Here is a 20739-nt window from a genome sequence, read left to right on the forward strand (position 1 = left end):
GAATCTCCTCTCCAAGGTTGCCTACACCCTTAGCTGTTATGTCGGCTGTGCAACGAAGGGAGATGCAAGTCCTGACTTGGTGGGAATTCCTCCTTTTAATGATGTGATAGATGTCAAAACTTTATTTAATGACCAAGAGCAGCAGCTTCTGTTATTCAGTTCCTTTTGTGTATTTAAAGACAAGCTCCTGTATACAGTTGTGCTCAAAAATTTTCATCCGCTTGGAGAATTGGTAATATAAAGTATGTACGATTTTTAAAGAGAGTATGAGTGAGCAGGCAAAACACATTTGTTATGGGATTCATATTCTGTAACTGTAGGTCATAACAGAATGACACAATAATATAACAAAACATGACAAGTAAATCAATTAAATGCCCCCTGTTCAAAAGTCTGCGTCCTCTTAATTTTTAGTACTGTCTATTGCCCTTTTTAGCATCAATGACAGCGTGCAGTCTTTTGTAATAGTTGTCTAAAGCCTTGTACACACGGTCGGAGAATCCGTCGGAATGTGTCCTATCGGATCGTGTTGTCAGATAATCCGACTGTGTGTGGTATGCATCAGACTGATTCCATCAGAATATCCGTCGGACCCAATTTTCCAATTTGTTGGAAATATTTTTCGACCAACTGGTTCGATCGGACATACTCCGATCATGTGTAGAAAATTTTGATCGGACAAAGTGCCACGCATGCTCAGATCAAATTCCTACATCAAAGCTATTGGCTACTAGCCTGAACGTAGTCCCATCGTAACGAAATTACATCATCACGTTCTGAATGATTGGATTTTTCGACAACTTAGTCCGACCGTGTGTATGCAACAGTTTTGGACAAGATCCGACGGACAAAATCCGACGGATTTGGTTGTCGAAATCTCCGACCGTGTGTACAGGGGCTAAGAGGCCCCGAATTCTTGCAGGTGATATAGCTGTCCATTCATCTTCGCAAAATGCCTCCAGGTAATGCAAAGTCTTTGGTTGTCTTGCATGAACTACACGTTTGAGATCTCCCCATAGTGCAGGGGAAGCCCGTCCATTAGGGGCACCCGGGCCACCCCCTATATGCAATAGATAGATTCATGGCATAGCATGACGAACATTCGTCGTTGCAACACTGATCCTCCTCCCAGTCACCCAATTGGCTGAAAGGACAGGCGATTCTATTGGATGATTAGAAGGAGGAGAAGAGGCGCACAGCAGAAGCGAGGAGGAGAAGAGCCGCTGGCTGATGCCTGGATGCCCGAATGCCCATTCCCCGTCGATGCCTGGATGCCCGATCCCCGCCACTGCTCCTCGGGTGCCTGATCCCCCCTGCTGCTCCTCGGGTGCCTGCCACCTAGATGGGGTAAGTTCCGGTGGACCAACCGGCGGACAGTGGGGGGGTTCAGTTGTTTGTCGCCCCCAAACAAAAAACCACCAGCCGCCACTACCAGAGTGGCTAGATGATATTAAGGTCAGGAGATTGTGATGGCCACTCCAGAACCTTCACCTTTTCCTGACGTAACCACTGGAGGGTCAACTTGGCCTTGTACTTAGGGTCATTGTGATGCTGGAAATTCCAAGAATGTCTCATGTGCAGCTTTCATGCAGAAGAATGAAAATTGTCTGCCAGTATTTTATGATCACATTTAGCAATCATCTTGCCATCAATTTTCACAAGATTACCTGTGCCTTTAGAGCTCGCACACCCCCATCAGTGAGACACCACCATGGTTTACAGTGGGGATTGTATTCTTGTCGCTATAGGCCTTGTTGACCCCTCTCCAAACATAGCGCTTATGGTTGTGGCCAAAAGCTCTATTTTGGTCTCGTCACTTCAGATTATAGTGTGCCAGAAGCTGTGAGGCGTGTCAAGGTGTTGTTCGGCATATTGTAACCAGACCTTTTTGTAGCATTGGTGCAGTAAGGGCTTCTTTCTGTCAACTCGACCATGCAGCTAATTTTCCACTAATTCACAAATGTGGGAAATTAACCTTTAATTGCCATTTTAACCTCTGTGTCACCTTGTGTGTCTTTAATAAGGCCAAACATTCCAGGGTATGTAAACTTTTGATCAGGGCCATTTCGTGATTTCTGTTATCATTATGATATAAAAAGGAGTCAAACAACTATGTGATAATAAATGACTTCATATGATCACTATCCTTAAATATAAGACAGTCATTTGGCACGATCAGTCATATTTTCACGATCAATGCCAAAATTTCACAATTTCTGCCAGGGTATGCAAACTTTTGAGCACAACTGTACACACAAAAACCCTCTACAGTTTCTAATGGTATACATTATTTTATATATAATCGTGTTTTCAATAGAAATGATCTGATCATAAATATGAGCAGAAGATTGATGTACCACACACTTATCAAGCATATTAAACTATCTACTTTTTAGGATTGGCTATACGTAAGTGCTTCAATAAATTATCAATTTTTTTTCCATATGATCTCTTCCGATAGGAATAATCGATATTTAGCAGACAACCCATTGGATAGATATGCCACACATGGGGAACTAGATTTTGATTAATCGTTAAGACCATAATTTATGATCAAGTGGTTAAATGTTAATAGAGTCTCTAAGCAACACTGGGTGCAGACCACGTGAGTCCATGGTCAGTGTTTCTGCCGAATTCAGGTCACACTCAAACTGGCCCCAGCTAGTCAGCCAATTTGTATGTGGCCATAGTACACACAGTTACTATGTCCAGAGACAGCGTTTAGCTGCCTCGAACACAGCAAACTATTTGCAGATTTGTGTCCATGTAGATGTAGCCTTCAAGTCTGGCTCCACCTGTACCTGATATTTTAGCTTATTGAAAGAGAAGAAGAGTCACACTCTGTTGTAAATTTGTCCTGGTGCTTTGTTTCATAGTTCAGGCTACATACATGTTGTCTCCACCCAAAGAACCACACTTCTTATACTCGTTTCACCTCAACGGGCTTGCTCACAAGGGTAGAGTAGGTACTCCATTTGGACATGCTTTGGTACTTTTACTAGTAATATATCTTGAGGACTTTTACTGTAAGATCTCCCCCTTCTTCAGTCCATATAATAGACATATGGGAAGGGGTCCCCAATCATTTCCTAATCTTACAATAAAGTGAACCCATCAAGGTATTTAACACCATTACTGCCTTTTACTGATCATAGCAAATTAATGGAGCTGGGAATTGTGCTGGGGAAATCTAATCGTTTACATTCCAGGAAGTAAACCCTTGTACACACGGTCGGATATTCTGACAACCAACTCCGTTGGATTTTGTCCGACGGATTTTGTCTGAAACTGTTGCATACACACGGTCGGACAAAGTTGTTGGAAAATCCGATTGTACATAATGTGATGACGTTATTTCGTTACAACGGGACTACATTCAGGCTAGTAGCCAGTAGCTTTGGTCTAGGAATTTGATCTGAGCATGCGTGGCACTTTGTCCGTGGGAGTAGGCTACACATGATCGGAGTATGTCCGATCGGAGCATTTTGTTGGAAAATTTTACGGACAGAAACAGTCCAATGGAGACCACACACAGTCGGATTATTCGACAAAACAGTCCGATAGGACACATTCCGTCGGAATCTCCGACCGTGTGTACAAGGGCAAAGACTGTTTTGAAATCAACTACAGAAAAGTGAGATTTCAGTTTTAGGTTGAGTTGATGATTTAGAGGTGAGGGGAGCTATGCACGTGTTTGTTGCCACTCAACTATTACATCATTAAAAATGTCATCCAGAATACAAGGCGAGCTCCTGATGGATCAAGAAAGCTTAGGGACATGGCAAGCAGCTATCAAAAACAATTTATTTTCTTTTTTGATTAGCCCACAAAAACATATTCACAGTAAGTTTTTTTTTTCTTAAATTATTTCAACAGCTTCAGTATAATGAGTGACAAGCAAAGTACTTTTATTTTAAATATGGTGCACCGATTTATATCGTAATCCCTGACCATCTTTGTTGTTATGTGTATAGTGATGGGATCCGCTCATATGTATTAGAGGCCCAATGCTGGTTCCTCATCCTCTGCTGTCCACTGCCTTTTAATACATCAAGGGAGCACTGAAGGTATTCTGTTCACTCCTTCCATCACCTGCTAGAGATGCAAGAAAACAGGAAGAATAAGCAGATTCAGGGCACCTATATACTATATAGTTTTCTAGTGATCATTGCTAGTAGTCATGTAGCATGCCAGGGTTCCCTCTGAAATATAATGAGTATGCAACCCAAATTAGGGGGCCACCCCATGGTCTTGTTTCTGGTCAAATAGAATCTTTAACACATTGAAAGGTAAGATGCACTGAGTCATTTTAGTACAGCAGCATCTATCTATAACTGAAGGTCCTGGCATAGATGGTAAGTATAGTGATTGGAGAGAGGACTCCTTGCTTTTTAAACCACACTGGGGGTCTGTTAGTCCCTAATGTGGGGAACCTTTGACGAAGCATTGGCACAGTTGGGGAAACCCATATAAAGGGCGCCCTGAGGTGTAGTTTTTTGGTCAAAAAGGCTATACCGTATACTGCATAGAAAGGAAGAATTGAAAATATTATAGTATATGTAGATTCAGGACACCTATAGACTGTATACTTTTCTAGTGATCATTGCTAGTAGATATCTAGCATGACAGGGTTTCTTTGAAACAATATTGAGCATGAAACCCAAATCAGGGGGCCAACTATGGTTTTGTTTCTGGTCAAATAGAATGTATTCCGCATAGAAAGGAAGGACGTATTGAATAGTTTTAGTTCAGCAGCATTAATCCATAACCAATGGTTCATGGCATAGATAAGTATAGCGATTGGGTTGAGGACACCTTGCAACCTGAACCACACTGAAGGTCTGTTAGCAACTACCTGGGCAAACCTTTGAAGGAGCATTAGAATTGTGGTGAGAGAAAACCCAAATGAGGGGCAACCCTTCGGTCTTGTTTTTAGTCATTTTAGTTCACCTTGAAGCCCAAAGGACACTTGAGGACAGCTAACTTGGGGCACCTTTAAAGAACTGCGGTGGGGGGAAACGCAAATCAGGGGGCACCTTGCGGCCTTGTTTCTAGTCGAATAGGATGTATACCACAGAGAAAGGAAAGATGCATTGCCTAATTTTAGCTCAGCAACATTCATCCATAACTTAAGCTCCGATTTTGGATGGTGTATGTAAGGCAACAGGTTCAGTACAAGTACTGTGCATTCCTCTTGTATGAGCCCTTTAATTTCTTTTCCACTAACATAATTGCAAAAAAAAAAAAAAAGAGAGAATAAAAGTATTAGCTGGACAAAATGAGCACTGTTCTCGTTTTTTGAACTTTTTTGTAGAGGTTAATCTTTTTAACCCTCTAACCCCTAGAAGGGAGGGGTGTGAAAAGCATTAGTTGGTTCTCCAGAGCGGTAGAGGGAACACGGCTTGTTTGTGACTCACCCTCCGTCTCTTTCAGCCTTCACATTTTCCACGGTGCCTCTGAACGTGCAGGTCACCTTTGAACTCGAAATTGGTGAACGGGGAGACCCCGTCCTGACACTGGCGACCCATCTCCCGAACCTGACCCAGTAATTTACTGAGACTGCTCGAGCTGACTCGCTCCTTTGTCTGTCTTGCCTGTTGGCTGTCAGGGTGACTGGTGCATCGCGCCACATCGATACGCTTTTTCCAATGGGAAACAGCAAAGTCGACACATCTCCAAGCAAAGGCCTTTCATTTCACAGGCTGACCGGGACGTTAATGATTTTTTTTCTCTCCCCCCCCACCCCCTCTTCTTTTTTGATGTTTTTGAGCTAATTGCCCTCCATGAAAAAGTGTTTTGTTTCCTGCGCAGACTTGGCTGTAAGAAAACTTTCACAGGCCGGGAGTAATCTCCTGCGTGAATGCCAAAGAGCTTATACAAGTCCGAGAGGGAGAATTCAGCCAAAATACGTGAAATTGTTATTTTGTTTGAAATTCTTTAAGTCTTCCTTTTTTATTTTTGTCCTCCTTGGACAAAGCAAACAAATTAGCCGCCGATTGGGGTGATTTAATTTGTTATATGACTTCTAAGGCTTCTTAATCAAAGGACTGTTGCATTTCAATGTGAAATATTACAGTAGATAAGAGCATAATTATTAGTCTGGGTTCCTCTGTCAGCGGAATTCTTCTACTTCAACGTCATTGTGGATAAAAGCCATTTAGAGGATGGTCTGAGAGGACTGGCATATTGAAGCCTTGGAAAAAAATTTGTGGCACCGATATGAGCACCTCTGACCAATCTGTCTCACCATTTCCAAAATTTTAGAGAAACCTGTGAATGTTTTTCTCAGCCGTGCATTTGACTCACTAGGTGTTTATTCACACTAGCGATTTAAGTGAATGAGGCCGCTCTGCAAACACCCTGAACTTACGAGACATGCTAGTGTGCTAGTGTGGAGTCCAACACCTCTTCACCTCCTGACAAATGCTCGCCCGAAGAGTGATTTGAATGAGGATCTCTCTTCAGAGACCAGAGCTAAATTTTGTCTCTCTGCTAATGAGGGTGGTGCTAAAGGCTAAAATTGGATGCCAAGTCAGATAAGCAAAAGTTCATACACAACCACATACTGCATGCACATTTTGTGGCTTATTCATTGTTTAGGTCTCTTTTACAGCTTTTTGAGTACGGGTGTGACATGTAACATGTTGCTAAACATGAACTTATCCTTGAACCACATTCCGTCCAGCCTATAGCAAAATGACGGCCGGGGAATGGCTTTCCCCATTCTGACTGAATGCCATATGACGTCCTTCAGAACATGCCACTCGTGAGCGCTCCCGGGGGGTATGAAGCACAGAGATTGGTATTGCGGTTTGTTGCCTGGATACACCGCATCTCTGATCATGGTAAAGGGACAATGGTATAGGCTCTTTACCATGTGATAAGATTTGTCCAATATCAAGCAGATCCCAGTGTAACTAGGAAGTGATGGTTATCAGCATTCCTCTACTCACACTGACAGCACATGTGTAGAGGAGAGCCCATAAACGGCTCTCCTGACAGGTGGGATCTGTACTGATAATCAGTGCAGTCCTATCAGTCCTGCCCACCAGTGCCCACTAGTAATGGCCACCAGTGTCCATCAGTGCTGCCTTTTAGTGCCCATCAGTGATGCCTGTCAATGCCTCCTTAATGCTTCCTATCAGTGCCCATCAGTAATATCCATCAGTGCCACCTATCAGTGCACATCAGTGCCACCTATCAGTGCCCATCAGTACTGCATATTAGTGCCACCTATTAGTTCTCATCAGTTCTGGATATTAGTGACACCTATCAGTGCCCATAAAGGTTGCCCATCAGTGCTGCCTATCAGTGCCCATCAGTGCCACCTATTAATTCTGCCTATTAGTGCCCATCCGTTCTGCATATCAGTGCCACCTATCAGTGCAAATCAGTGCTGCATATTAGTGCCACCTATTAGTGCCCATAAAGTCTGCACATCAGTGTTGCCTATCGGTGCCCATCAGTGCCACCTATTAGTGCCCATCAGTTCTGCATATCAGTACCGCCTATCAGTGCACATCGATGCTGCAAATTAGTGCAGCCTTATCAGTGCCCGTCAGTGAAGGATAAAAATTACTTATTTACAAAATTTTATAACAGAAACAAAGAAGAATTTTTTTCCCCCCAAAGTCTTTTTTCATGTGTTTAGCAAAAATGAAAAAATCGGCAAGTAAATGCCACCAAAAGAAAGCTCTATCTGTCTAAAAAACAGTGTAGTATGACCGCGCAATTGTCATTTAAAGTGTGACAGAGCTGAAAGCTGAAAATTGTCCTGGGCAGGACGGGAGTGAAGGTGTCCAGTATTGAAGTGGTTAAGGTGGATGTTTAAGTGCCAAATTGTGACAAGTTAGCTTCTCTTACTGAGAACACCTTGGAGAAGCACTGTGTGGAGCCGTTCTGAAATGTCACGAGACTGGATGGATCCTTGTTAAGTTTTCTCTGTTTTCTAAAAAGTTCACTATTGGCATTAAATGTAAATGGAACATACTTAGACATTTTTATTCCCCTTTCTATCCAAAAAGTAAACACAGCTTTGGCTGTGGACCAAAGGGGACCTTGCAGAAAGATGCCGCCTATACTGCCCAGGCGAAAGTATGCAGAGGACTGGCCTTAGGTAAATGTAAGGATAAGTTTACACTTGTAGTTAGGGGCAGTAAAAACATGCGATAGAGCCACGTTTGTAGCTGCAAAGGCAGTGGTACGGGGGTATACACATGCCATGGCCACAATGCTTTGCATCACGGCGGCACGTCAAAATGTATCCCTCCCATTACGTTTGGCGGGCAGTACTGCCTCTGAACACAATCCATTCAAGTGAATGGGGCCATGCCACAACCCCCCCCCGACCGTGTGTAATGCACGTGATTGCGGTGTGGTGCTGCTGGCTTTTATGGTTAAAACAGGCCTTCTGAACACCCTCTGAAAAGCAGTCCATTGGGGATCACTATATAGAGGTCTACTGCTAGTGTGAACTAGCCCTAAATCCAAACTTTCCTTTACAGGTTAAATTTGGATTTACTAACATCAAGTGATTTTAGTTTTTAAAGGGGGGGAAGACAACATTTTGAAGACCTTCCATTGTACCGCAAGGTCGCAATGGGTTGCAATACATTCCACACACACTCAACACTGTAAATTTCTGGGTTATTTTTGACCACCAAGTACTTTGACTGTGGACGTGTTCTTAACTGGGCTTTAGTGGTATTAAATCCAAAAGTAGACATTTATTATATAACAGATGACCAATTCTTACATGTGGCTGTATTTGTTTCCTTTTTTTAGGCTTTCTTTCTTCTGTTTTCACCTGGTGATCTAACCAGTAAGTCTGTTGTTTTCAAAAGAACAAGCTCTCTTGCAAATGTATCGGTTACAGCAATGAGACAAATCATTTACCACTTGCAGGGGTGCTTACAATGGTCATCTTTTATTTATTTACTGTATTTATCTGCGTGTAACACGCGCCGGCGTATAACACGCACCCCTAGTTTAGGAGGGAATTTTAAGGAAAAAAGCTTTTAGGAGGGAAGTTTAAGGAAAAAAACTTACATTTAAATGCCCATCAATGCAGCCTTATCAGTGTCGATCTGCAGCCTTGTCCAGTGTCCATCATTGCAGCCTTACCCAGTGTCCATCTGCAGCCTTGTCCATCATTGCAGTCTTGCCCAGTGTCCATCTGCAGCCTTGCCCAGTGCCTTTGCAGCCTTGCCCAGTGCCTTTGCAGCCTTGCCAGTCTCTTTGCAACTGCTGATTATTTAAAATTGGCGCCAATCTCCACCGACATACAGAAAGCCGAGTGTATTCGGCTAGACTCGACTCCTCTCGCTCATCTCCATTCACAGTCAGAAGCGGGACTGCGAGAGGAGCCGAGTCTAGCCGAATACACTCGGCTTTCTTTATGTCGGTGGTGCTCGCTCATCTCCGCTCACAGTCAGCGGAGATTGCCGAGATCAGCGTATAACACGCACCTGCGATTTTCCCCTGATTTTAAGTACGTGTTATATGCCGATAAATACAGTATGTAAAACTTTTGTCCCAAAAGGAAAAAAAAATGGTTTTCCGTATGTGCTTATAATGTATTAGCTGAAGTTTGGTTTCAATTTGTTAGTGTACTTAAATCTGCTAGTACATCTAATACTCCCCTCCCCCCCAGTGAGAATGCTGCTGTCCAAAGGTGCCCACTGTGCTCCTTCATCCAGAGTGGAGGCACTCTAATACAGGAGGTGTGTTACTCTCCAGATCACCAGATGAAAACAGAAGGGGAAAAAAGCCTAAAAAAAGAAAAGAAAACAAATGCAGCCACCACGTCTAATGATTGGTAAACTGCATTATATTATTTTTTTGCTTTTGGGTTTAATACCGCTTTAAATCGTCTCCCTTACATATTTTACGTTAACAGGAACCAGGTACGGCTCTTTAATAGATTTTCCAGTCAATCGACTTCACTTAGTCCGGCATTTGTGACCATCTTTAGACCACATGGCTGGTTTACTAATTACGGTACAAAAATCTGTTATTTATTTTTTTAATAAAAATATTTGTGTTACCCGGTCCCGCTTTATTTTCCTTTGGGAGCCAATTTACATGTCTGTGATGGATTTCGATCTAATGAGAAATGACCGTAAATGTTGGATTCATGTTGTGTTCTTTTGGGGCAAAATAAAGGGCTTGCATTTAGCTCGGCTCCATTTCGTCAGCAAAGGAACCAAATCCTTATGTAAACCGCTTTAAAGAAGAAAAAAAAGAAAAAAAATCTTGTTTTAATAGCCGAGGACACTCTAACTGCAGAAGAGCTCTTATAGAAAAATAATGTATAGGCACTAGACCATTTACTGGGTTCCTTCGTTTCTCTTCCACTAATATTTATATAAGAATGCCGTGGATTTGCGCTCTGTGTTGGGCTTGGAGCGGACCCACAGCGGAATAGCGTTGAGTTATTATCAGGTATATTTTGGCAACCTGAAGTTAACGACTTCTAATTCCTGTACATTCTAGAAAGCAGATTCAATGTGAATGCTATATTTCTTTTACAACGTAGACACATTGCTGAAGTCTTGCTGGAAATTCTGCCTTGGCATTGATAATACTGCCAATAAAGTAAGCCTATCACAAACATGGGCCATTAAAGATTGGGGGGGGAGCTTTTGTTTGACCCACAACCAGTTGGGGTCTGAAACTGGAAGTCAGTTGTCATTCCTGGGCCAATGGGCTGTGGGACATACACAAAGGGGCGGGGATGATTATGACATAGCTGACCTAACATGGCCACGTCCAGCAGAATGCTATAGTGTGAAAGACGAATGCCTCGTACACACGATCGGACTTTCCGACAACAAAACCGTGGAATTTGGTCCGAAGGGCGTTGGCTCAAACTTGTCTTGCATACACACGGTCACACAAATGTTGGCCAACAGTTCAGAACGTAGTGATGTACTAGAAGTACTATGTGGTTTATCAGCTCTTTATCGCCACCTTTTGGGCTACTTCTGCTAATTTCGTGTTAGTAGAAGTTTGGTGGTGAGTGTCGATTTGTGGTTTTCAGTTCGCGCTTTTCATTTCGTGCTTTTCACTTCGTTTCTGAACGGCTGTTAGTCAACCAGACATATTGCGGAATCGGAAGGAGATAATGTGTTAATTCTTATTGGCCTTGGAGTTATTGCTTTGACATTATTCTTTTGGTTGTATAATGATTTGATTTGGTATATTTTCTACTATGGTATATGGTATTCTGGTATATTTGGATGCATAGAATGCACTTTTTGGTTAAGTTCTATTGGCAGATAGCATGTCTAATATATATATATTTTTTTAATGCACAATAAAAAAATAGTTTTATGACAGTTTGAGAGTAGGCAGTTACATTTAAAAAAATACAATGTAAAATTGACAATGGACACCAACATAGTTGTATCTTTGATCTTAAAAACTACGGCATAATGGTGTTGTGGTAACTTGCACAAATAAATAAAAAAAACGAAAAAAAAACATAATAATATTATTATTGATATCACTAGAAAAAAAAAAAGCCTTTGAAATTTTTTTGCAATAACTCCATCAGTATCACCAGCAAAGCAGCTTCATTATTATCCCATTAAAGAAGAAGAGAATATGTGCTGCATTTGAAGATTTCATAATTTGCCACGTCATGAATGTTAATTCGCCATTACAAGCGCTAGTTTACAAGGTCGACCGCTTCTGCTTCCGAGCATGCGTGTTGGTACTTTGGACTTTTGTCCGATGGACTTGTGTACACATGATCGGAAAATCTGACAACACACATTTGTTGGCGGGAAAATTTGAAACATGCTAGCCAACATTTGTTTGTGCAAAGTCCGATAACAATTGTCCAATGGAGCATACACACGGTCGGATTTTCCGCCCTCAGTCTGACATCCAACGTTTCCCGTCGGAAAATTCTTTGTATGTACGGGGCTTTACTCAATCAAACTACCAACCTCAGTGGGGTATGTGTGCCCCAGTAGGCCTTGAGGCACGATCAAAGGTTCTCCAGGTTCTCAGATTAATCTCATTATACTAGTTTGGTAAACCAAAATGTATGTTCCTGTTTCTAAGAAATGTGAAGGAATTTGTGAAAAGGGACTTTAGTTTTATTTATCAGTTGATCTCCTGTGACCCCGTTGCACTTCCCAATGTAGCTGGCCTCCTCTGTAGCTGGCCTCCTCTGTAGCTGGCCTCCTCTAGTGCCAAGTTCCACATTACCCAGCACTGCAGCATGGCCAAGGATAAAATATCTGATGTCCTTTTGAACATATAAAGAGCCCCTGTTGAAAAGAAACAGGTCTGTGAAAGTGTTACACACGTTATCAGAGGAAGTCTTGGCAAACTGTTAACAGTCCCGTGCCAGCTAAAGACTAACAGGTCACCGTGCGTTCCCTTCTCCATTTCTCATGAACTGAGCAGATAATGAGAAGGGCTGCGGGTAAATGGATTAGCTGCACACACTTCTGGGTTACTGAACATTACGTCTATCTCTTTTCATGCCTGGGCTATTTGTTGATAAGGAATTGACCCTAAAACCCTTATTCATGACGCTGCTCAATTATAAGCTTTGGGAAGAAGCAAACGCAAAGAAGCTGAAGCTAAAGGGCCTCAGCAGCACCAAAAACCCACGGGCTCTCTATGGAGCTCAAACCAACTCCCCGGCATACTGACGCCCCTTGCTGCCTCTCACCCCTCTCATGCTTCACTGTTGATCAGTGAGGTCCCCCGACATATTAATGGACCAACATTCAGGCACAGGAGGCTATAGTGAGGTGGGCTCAGAGCTAAGTTTTAGTCTCTTAAAGCCCACCTGAAGTCTCAATTCATTTTGTTTCTTGAATAGCAGGATATTATGGTTGGTGACTGATTTTAGTATAACATTTTTAAAAAAATGAAAAAGCTGCTTCTTTCTATCACATTATAGTGTGAATAGCAGGTTGAGCTGAATAACAGCCACTCCCTTTGAGGGTAGGTGCAGCATGGTGCAACCAATCCCCTTGTGGATAGGTGCAACGTGGTGTGCGCCCCCCCTCCGTCCGAAAGCATCCCCCCATGTTGAGGACATGTGGCCTGGTATGGTTCGGGGGGGGGGGGGGTCTGCATGCTCAAATAGGGTCTGGTATGGATTTTGGGGGTTTTTTTTTTTTTTATAATTGTAATTTTTATTAATTTTCAAAGCAAATACAATATAATCGAGCATTGGAAAAATCAATAAGCAGAAGTGAATATAGATTATAACATAAACGTTGATTACCCTCCCTTCTAGATTGTAAGCTCTAACGAGCAGGGCCCTCTGATCCCTCCTGTATTGCTTTGTATTGTAAGTGTACTGTCTGCCCTCATATTGTAAACTGTTGGCGCTATATAAATCCTGAATAATAATAATAATAATTACAGAAGACAGAGAATAATGTCCACATATGCAGGCACAAGGGTGAACTGCATAACCATATCTTGTACAGTGAATACATTGTTTTTTTTTTAAATATTGGCATGGGGTTCCCCTTAAAATCTATACTAGACCCAAAGGGCCTGGCATGGATTGGTGGGGGAACACCAACGCCATACTTTTTCACATTTTTCTATTGCCGGAAATGCTTTTTTTTTCATTCAGCTGTCAGCAGGGAAGCCAATTGACAGCTGACGACTCATCCATTGTTACGGACGCAGCAGCCATCTTCCTAGCCCACTCCTTAACAACCAGCTATTCACTAGGCCCTGATTGGGCAAAACTTTGCCCAATCAGGGCTTAGAATTCACTGTGCAACACGCAGTGCATTATGGGGCACTCGGCGGGCAAACTTATCACGAGCACCCCGCAAATTCAGATGGTCGCCAAACGGGCGAACAGGTGATGTTCGGGCCAAACTTTTCCTAGGCTCAAACTGTTTGACCAACTCTGCTGGCTACCTAGTCCGGCTCATTGCTTTCTGTAGTGGCAGCATTGCAACATGTGCTGAAACACAGAAATGTGCCTTTCTTCTACTGCTTGAGCAAAGGTAAGAGAGGTAACACAGCAGAGGTAAGGGAAGGAAGGTTTGGGGGGGGGGGGGTATAAACAGTTGAAGGGGCTTCTATCAAAGTGAATCTGTTGCTTTGCCCACCATAGGGAAAAGCAGATGCTCACTTAAATTTCCACTAAACCGATCAGACTAGTGTGATTTACTCCCAGGTTTGAAGTTGCGTAAACCTATATTGCCATAAGTTTTTATTTTTTACCAATAATAGGATACGAGGATAAGCCAATGGAAATGATTCTGCCAGATGGAGAATTTATGGATTACCTTGTCTTTAAAGTAATCCAAGACTTTTCATCAAAGTACATTGCTATGATTTCTCTCTTGATCATCTCCTCAGTGGGTCAGTAGTCTTAAGGGAGGTTTTTACAATTATAAATAATGTTTTGTAGCAATCTGTTCCAGATTATGTAATTGAAAAGTAATGTACCGTTATCAAGGCTTGGTCAATATATAGAAGACACATGGAGTCATGGTTGAGAAGTATTACTAACATTGTGTATTACAAATGTATAGTCTTTAGGTGCTATGCAATGGGGCTTATTTACTAAAGGCAAATCCACTTTGCAATACAAGTGCATTTGGAAGTGCAGTTGCCGTAGATCCGAGGGGGGCATGCAGTAAAATAAAAAAACAGCATATTAGCTTGCACGTGATTGGATGATAAAATCAGCAGAGCTTCCCCTCATTTCAGATTTACAGCGACTGCACTTCCAAGTGCACTTTCAGTACACTTTCAAGTGCACTTGCAGTGCAAAGTGGAGGTTCCTTTCGTAAATAACCCCCAATGCTTTACTGTTTAGTCCTCATGCGCATTGGGTGTTTATCCCCCAGTGCATGAGGCTTCAGTGTTCAGGTGTGGGTGGTAGGTCCAACCCTGCTGGCAGCAGCCTGTAAAACTCTTTGAGAGGATGACAGCTGCTGCAGCTAGATGGGGCTGAATGAGACAGTGGGGCTGATTTACTAAGATGAATGCGCTGAGCCGGTTCATACCTCCATTTGTGCGCCAGGTAAGTTTTCAAGTGAGCGTATGAACCGGCGCACGCATAAGCGCAACACATAATATGCCGGTGCAATTCATAGTAGCGAGTGCCGTATCATTAACAGTGCATTCACACAGGGGCAACACGACTTCCAACGCAACTTTGGGAGACAACTTGGACACGACTTGAGTGTGAATCACAGCAAGACTTGCGGTGACTTACAACACGACTTTAAGTCGCCCCAGGCCAGGCGACTTTAATAAAAAAAAAAAAACGGCATAGGTTCCCCTCCAAGAGCATACCAGGCCCTTCAGGTTTGGTATGGATATTAAGGGGAACCCTGAGCCAAAAAAAAAATATGGCGTGGGGGTCCCCCTCAAAATCCATACCAGGCCCTTCAGGTCTGGTATGGATATTAAGGGAAACCCTGTGGCAAAAAAAAAAAATGGCGTGGGGTCCCCCTCAAAATCCACACCAGACCCTTATCCGAGTGCGCAACTTGGTGGGCCACAGGAAAAGAGGGGGGGCGAGAGAACGCCCCCCTCCTGACCCGTACCAGGCCACATGCCCTCAACATTGGGAGGGTGCTTTGGGGTTGCGCCCCCCCCCAAAGCACCTTGTCCCCATGTTGATGAGGACAAGGGCCTCATCCCCACAACCCTGGCCGGTGGTTGTGGGAGTCTGCAGGGGGGGGGCTTATCGGAATCTGGAAGCCCCCTTTTACAAGGGGACCCCCAGATCCTGGCCTTCCCCTGTGTGAAATGGTAAGGGGGTACAAAAGTATCCCTACCATTTCACCAAAAAAGTGACAAAAAAGCGTTAAAAATGACAGTAGACGGTCTTTGACAAGTCCTTTTTTAAAGTCTTCTTTCATCTTCTTTGTTCTGGTCTTCTTCCTTCTTCCTTTCTTCATCTTTCGGTTTCTTCATCTTCTTCCTCCATCTTCTTCTTCCTCCGATCTGCTTCTTCTTGCTCCGGTGTTCTCGTCTGGCATCTTCCTCCGCGGCGTCTCTTCTTGGTTCTCTGGCCGCTCCGCGCAATGGGAGGCTCCCGCTATGTGAAGCTTCTCTTCTTCTGACAGTTCTTATATAACGGAGGGCGGGGTCACCCGGTGACCCCACCCCCCCTCTGACGCACGGTTTCAGTGTAGAGGAGGGACAGCTGACAAGGATGCCCCATAGTACCATGGGTTCTGCTGCCTTTGTCAATGGTCTCTCCTCTTCACTGGATCTGGCCGCTGGAGAGATTATGTGACCGGACCAGAGCAACATCACAATAGGTAAGTATAGACTTATTTCCTTTTATAGGGTATATGGGGGGGGGGGGGGTGAGTAGATTTAAGCTTAGGGTTTGACTTGCCTTCCACTTTAAATACCTTAAGGGTCTGTATAAGGTCTAGGAGGGTAATATTTTCAATATGAAGCCAAGATCGAGAACATGGGGACATGGTCTCAAACTAGCAGGAGGAAAGCTCAAAACAAATCTTAGGAAACTTTATTTTACAGAAAAAGTACTCATCTTCAAATGTTTAGCCATGACTTGTGACACATTAATTCTTGTGAACTTTTAATTATGGGTCTACTGTCAAACGTATAGTTAACCTATGACCTAGCCATACCTTTCCCTGATGGTGCTTGTACAGGGGAGGAGTCACAATTGTTATGATTATATCTGGGACAAGACAATGAAGTAAGCATTGATATAGGAACTTCAGGCTGATCAATTACAGTGAATGCACATCTGGTTTTGAAAGGGTTAGCAGCTGTCATTGAATGGCTATGTGTGCACTTGATTACAGGTTGCTCAACCCTTCACCCCCCCCCCTCCCCTTGGTGAAGATTCCTACTACAGTCAATGTGTGTGTGTGTGTGTGCGCGCTGTACTGTACACGTATGTATGGAGGATTGCAGCTGTTCTTTCCTCATTTGAAATCCATTCCCATGGCAAGAGACTCTCTGACCTCCCCTCTGCCGGAGTTTTCACCATCTGTCACAATAAATTAGGGTAATAGGTTTGTAGCTTTTATGTTTTATTGTACGAAGAGCAATAAAGGCTGAACTGCTTGGCACTTTGGATTGCAACGTACTGTTATTCTATTTATTTCTCATATCTTGATGGTCCAGACATATCTCACAGGGCCTTTACAGAGTGCATAGCACCATTCACATCAGCCCCGTCTCCCAGAAAAAGCTCAGGGTGCCTATTCATTTACCACTATGGGGTCAATTCACTAAGCCCTTGTACACACGGTCGGAAAATGTCCGATCGGACCGTGTTGTCGGATAATCCGACCGTGTGTGGGCTTCATCTGACTTTTTCTGTCGGAATGTCTGACCAACAAAGTTTGAGAGCTGGATATAAAATTTTCCGACAACATGATCCGATCGGACTTTGTCCGATCGTTTGTAGAGAATTTCGATTGGACAAAGTGCCACGCATGCTCAGATCAAATTCCTAGACTAAAGCTATTGGCTACTAGCCTGAATGTAGTCCCGTCATAACTAAATAACTTCATCACGTTACGAATAATTGGATTTTCCGACAACATTGTCCGACCGTGTGTATGCAAAGCACCAGTTTCGGATAAAATCCGGCGGATTTTGTTGTCGGAATGTCCGACCGTGTGTACAAGGGCTACGAGTTAAATAATGCTGAAAAAAATGTGGGAAAACAGCGCATGCGGAAACAATTTTTCAAATGTTCAATTCACTAAGAATTTTTCAGCAAATCCCTACTAAGAAAAAACTCCATAATCCGGTAATTACTGCATATTTTCATGCGATAATTTATCGCATTGAACTGGTTGTTAAGGATCGGGCCAGGAAGCCGGCCTCCATATCCTTAACAATGGATGACTCATCAGCTGTCAACGGGTTCCCTGCTGACAGCTGAATGTAAAGGAAACATGCTGGTAATTAACCAAAATGAAAAAAAAAACAGAGTGGGATCCCCCAAAATGCATACCAGACCCTTATCCAATATGCAGCCTGGCAGGTCAGGAAAGGGAGGGGGTAAGTGCGTGCCACTCCCCTTCCTGAACCATACCAGGCCACATGCCCTCAACATGGAGGGGTGCTTTGGTGGGGTGGGGGGGTCCTGCCCCTTTAGCAACCAGCCCACTCTGTTTCTGACAAAATACCGCCGAATGTGATACCGCCAGCAAAACTCTGGTGATAAATATTGCATGGAGTTTTACTGTCTGTTCTGTTGTGAATTGGACTTAAGAGCTTACCACATGTTTTTTTTTTTGTTTTGTTTTCTATCGCATGCTGTAATTGTTAGTTGTATGTTTGTAGACTGTAGGAGGTGATTGGAACCATATTAGTTGAGTATGGTTTATATTCTTTTTATTTGCACTAAGGTCTCACACACAGGGCTTCAAAACACAGTTTTTACAGGAATTTGGCATTTTTTTTCAGCCTGCAAAAGCACCTCCATTTTAGCCTATGTGTCCATAAATGTGTCAAAAGTGTCCGATGTGTCCGCCATTACGAGTAAAAAAAAAAATCAATAATAAAAATGCTATAAATCTATAAATCTCCTATTTTGTAGACGCTATAACTTTTGCGCAAACCAATCAATATACGCTTATTGAGATTTTTATTACCAAAAATATGTAGGAGAATACATATTGGCCTAAACTGAGGAAAAAATTTGCTTTAAAAAAAAAATGGGTATATTTATTACAGCCAAAAGTACAAAATGTGTTCAAAATTGTCGCTCTTTTTTTGTTTATAGTGAAAAAATGCATAGATGTTCAAATACCACCAAAAGAAAGCTCTATTTGTGTGAAAAAAAGAACGTCAATTTTGATTGGGTGCAGTGCCACACGACCGCGCACTTGAAAGTTAAAGCGACGCAGTGCTGAATCACAAAAAAATGGCCTGGTCATTCAGCAGCCAAACCTTCCGGGGCTGAACTGGTTACTTTACTTCCAATTTCATTGTGTGTCCCCGTGTGGATTACTCTTCAGAGATGTTTGACAGGCCGTGGAAAGGCGATATGTAATTATGAAAAAAAGTTCATCTATTCTACAGATTTCCTGTTATGTGCTTTATATTTGATAAATGGCATGCAGTAATGTCGCAAGGGGCGGGCTTTCTGTGCAGGAAGTTTTGTTGATTTGCTGCTCAGCTATTTTGAAGTAATTCACATTGAACGTAAAGAGTGTCCATGCTGATGTTATCTGCTGTTCTTGTGTTACAGGTCACTTCCTGGGGAATAATACCGTCATCGATGTTCTGAAACAAAGTGGATATGAGGTTGAACACACCCCGCCAGGCCAACCATTCGAAACGTAAGAAGATTTCATATTTGTTTAGTGTATGAAGTGGCAGGTCCCTGTCAAATGTGCTCCTGATCTGAATACCTTGTAATGCAGGTCTATTGAAACCACGAGATTAGCAGCCAGGCAACAAGCATTTTTAGAATAAGAGGTTACCAAACTTTTTCACTGTAGGTTTGTTCGACGGATTTAAGAGGGGCCAACTTTGCTCCATATTGGACATTTCAAAAGCCGAAATCCCTTTTTAGTTTTAAATAGCGTAGGCAGGAGTTTTGTCATCTTTTTAATTTGACTGGGACTCCATTGGGGGAGATTTCCCTCACTTCCTGTCCCTGTGACACCCATATAGCAAATGGGAAGAGTAGGTGTTACCAGGACAGGAAGGAACAGATAGTAATAGAAACATCATAAGAAGCCCTAAAACTTCCTCACACCACTATCTATGGGAACGCTAACAATAATGCCGTGTACACACAACCGGACTTTTCTGGAGACTAGGTCCAACCGAATCAGTCTGTTGGACAATCCGATCATGTGTGGGCTAATCCGATCGTTTTTCACCTTAAAAATCAGACGGACCTAGAAATAGAACATGTTTCAAATCTGTGCGACGGACTCAGTTCCTGTCGGGAAAACAGTTCATCTGTATGCTGGTCCGACGGACCAATTACGACGCAAGGGCAGCTATTGGCTACTGGCTATTGAACTTCCTTTTCTAGTCCCATCTTACGTCATCACGTTCAAAACTAATGGACTTTCGAACGGACTTAGTCCGGTCATGTGTGGGCAAGTCTGTTCGTTCAGAAGGTCCGTCGGAACTCCGCTGAAAGTCTGTTGAGAAGACCGTCGGTCCTAGTCTGCCGGAAAGTCTGGTCATGTGTACGCGGCATAAAGCTTTTTTTTTTTACTCCTATGGTGTGCTAAAGTGGTTCTAATGGCTTTTTTTTAATTTAAATATTAAATATTTTATACTTCCCTGCTCTGTGCAATGGTTTGTTGCACAGAGCAGCCCCACCGATGCTCTCTGCTCCTGCTATGGTGGCACACTTATGGGGGGGGGGGGCACACACAGTAAGTGGTAAAACATTTTTTACCTTATAATACACGGAATACATTAAAGTGGAGTTCCACTCAAAAGTGGAACTGCGCTTATCTGTCTCCTCCCCCTCTCCGGTGCCACATTTGCACTTGTCAGAGGAAGGAGGAATGGGTACTGGTTTTCGACAGGTACCCCTTCCCCACTTCCAAGGATGGTGACGTGGCACCGTCCCTTCGGAAGTTCGGCCTCCTCCTTCTTCCTCCGCCCCTGGGGCAATTAGAAAGTGCAGTGGGCTTCGTGACTCGCAAGGCTTCACAGCCAGGTTCCCTTACACACAATGGCGGCGGCAGCACCCGACAGACGATGCGAAAATTGGCTGAGGTACCGACATTGCAGGAACCCTATGTCCTATTA

General features: G+C 43.1%; 1 protein-coding gene across 1 annotated transcript in view; it reads left to right on the forward strand.

Moving 5' to 3' along the window:
* TRABD2B (TraB domain containing 2B) overlaps nucleotides 1-20739 on the forward strand; it is a 407815-nt gene that overhangs the window by 286690 nt on the left and 100386 nt on the right. The window contains exon 5 of the mRNA XM_077450287.1: nucleotides 19208-19298. Coding sequence (XP_077306413.1) covers nucleotides 19208-19298 — 91 coding nt within the window. The remainder of the gene's footprint in view (nucleotides 1-19207; nucleotides 19299-20739) is intronic.

This window comes from Lithobates pipiens, unplaced genomic scaffold (assembly GCF_037356315.1).
Source record: "Lithobates pipiens isolate NorthernLeopardFrog02 unplaced genomic scaffold, aLitPip1_a1.2 Scaffold_23, whole genome shotgun sequence".
NCBI lineage: Eukaryota > Metazoa > Chordata > Amphibia > Anura > Ranidae > Lithobates > Lithobates pipiens.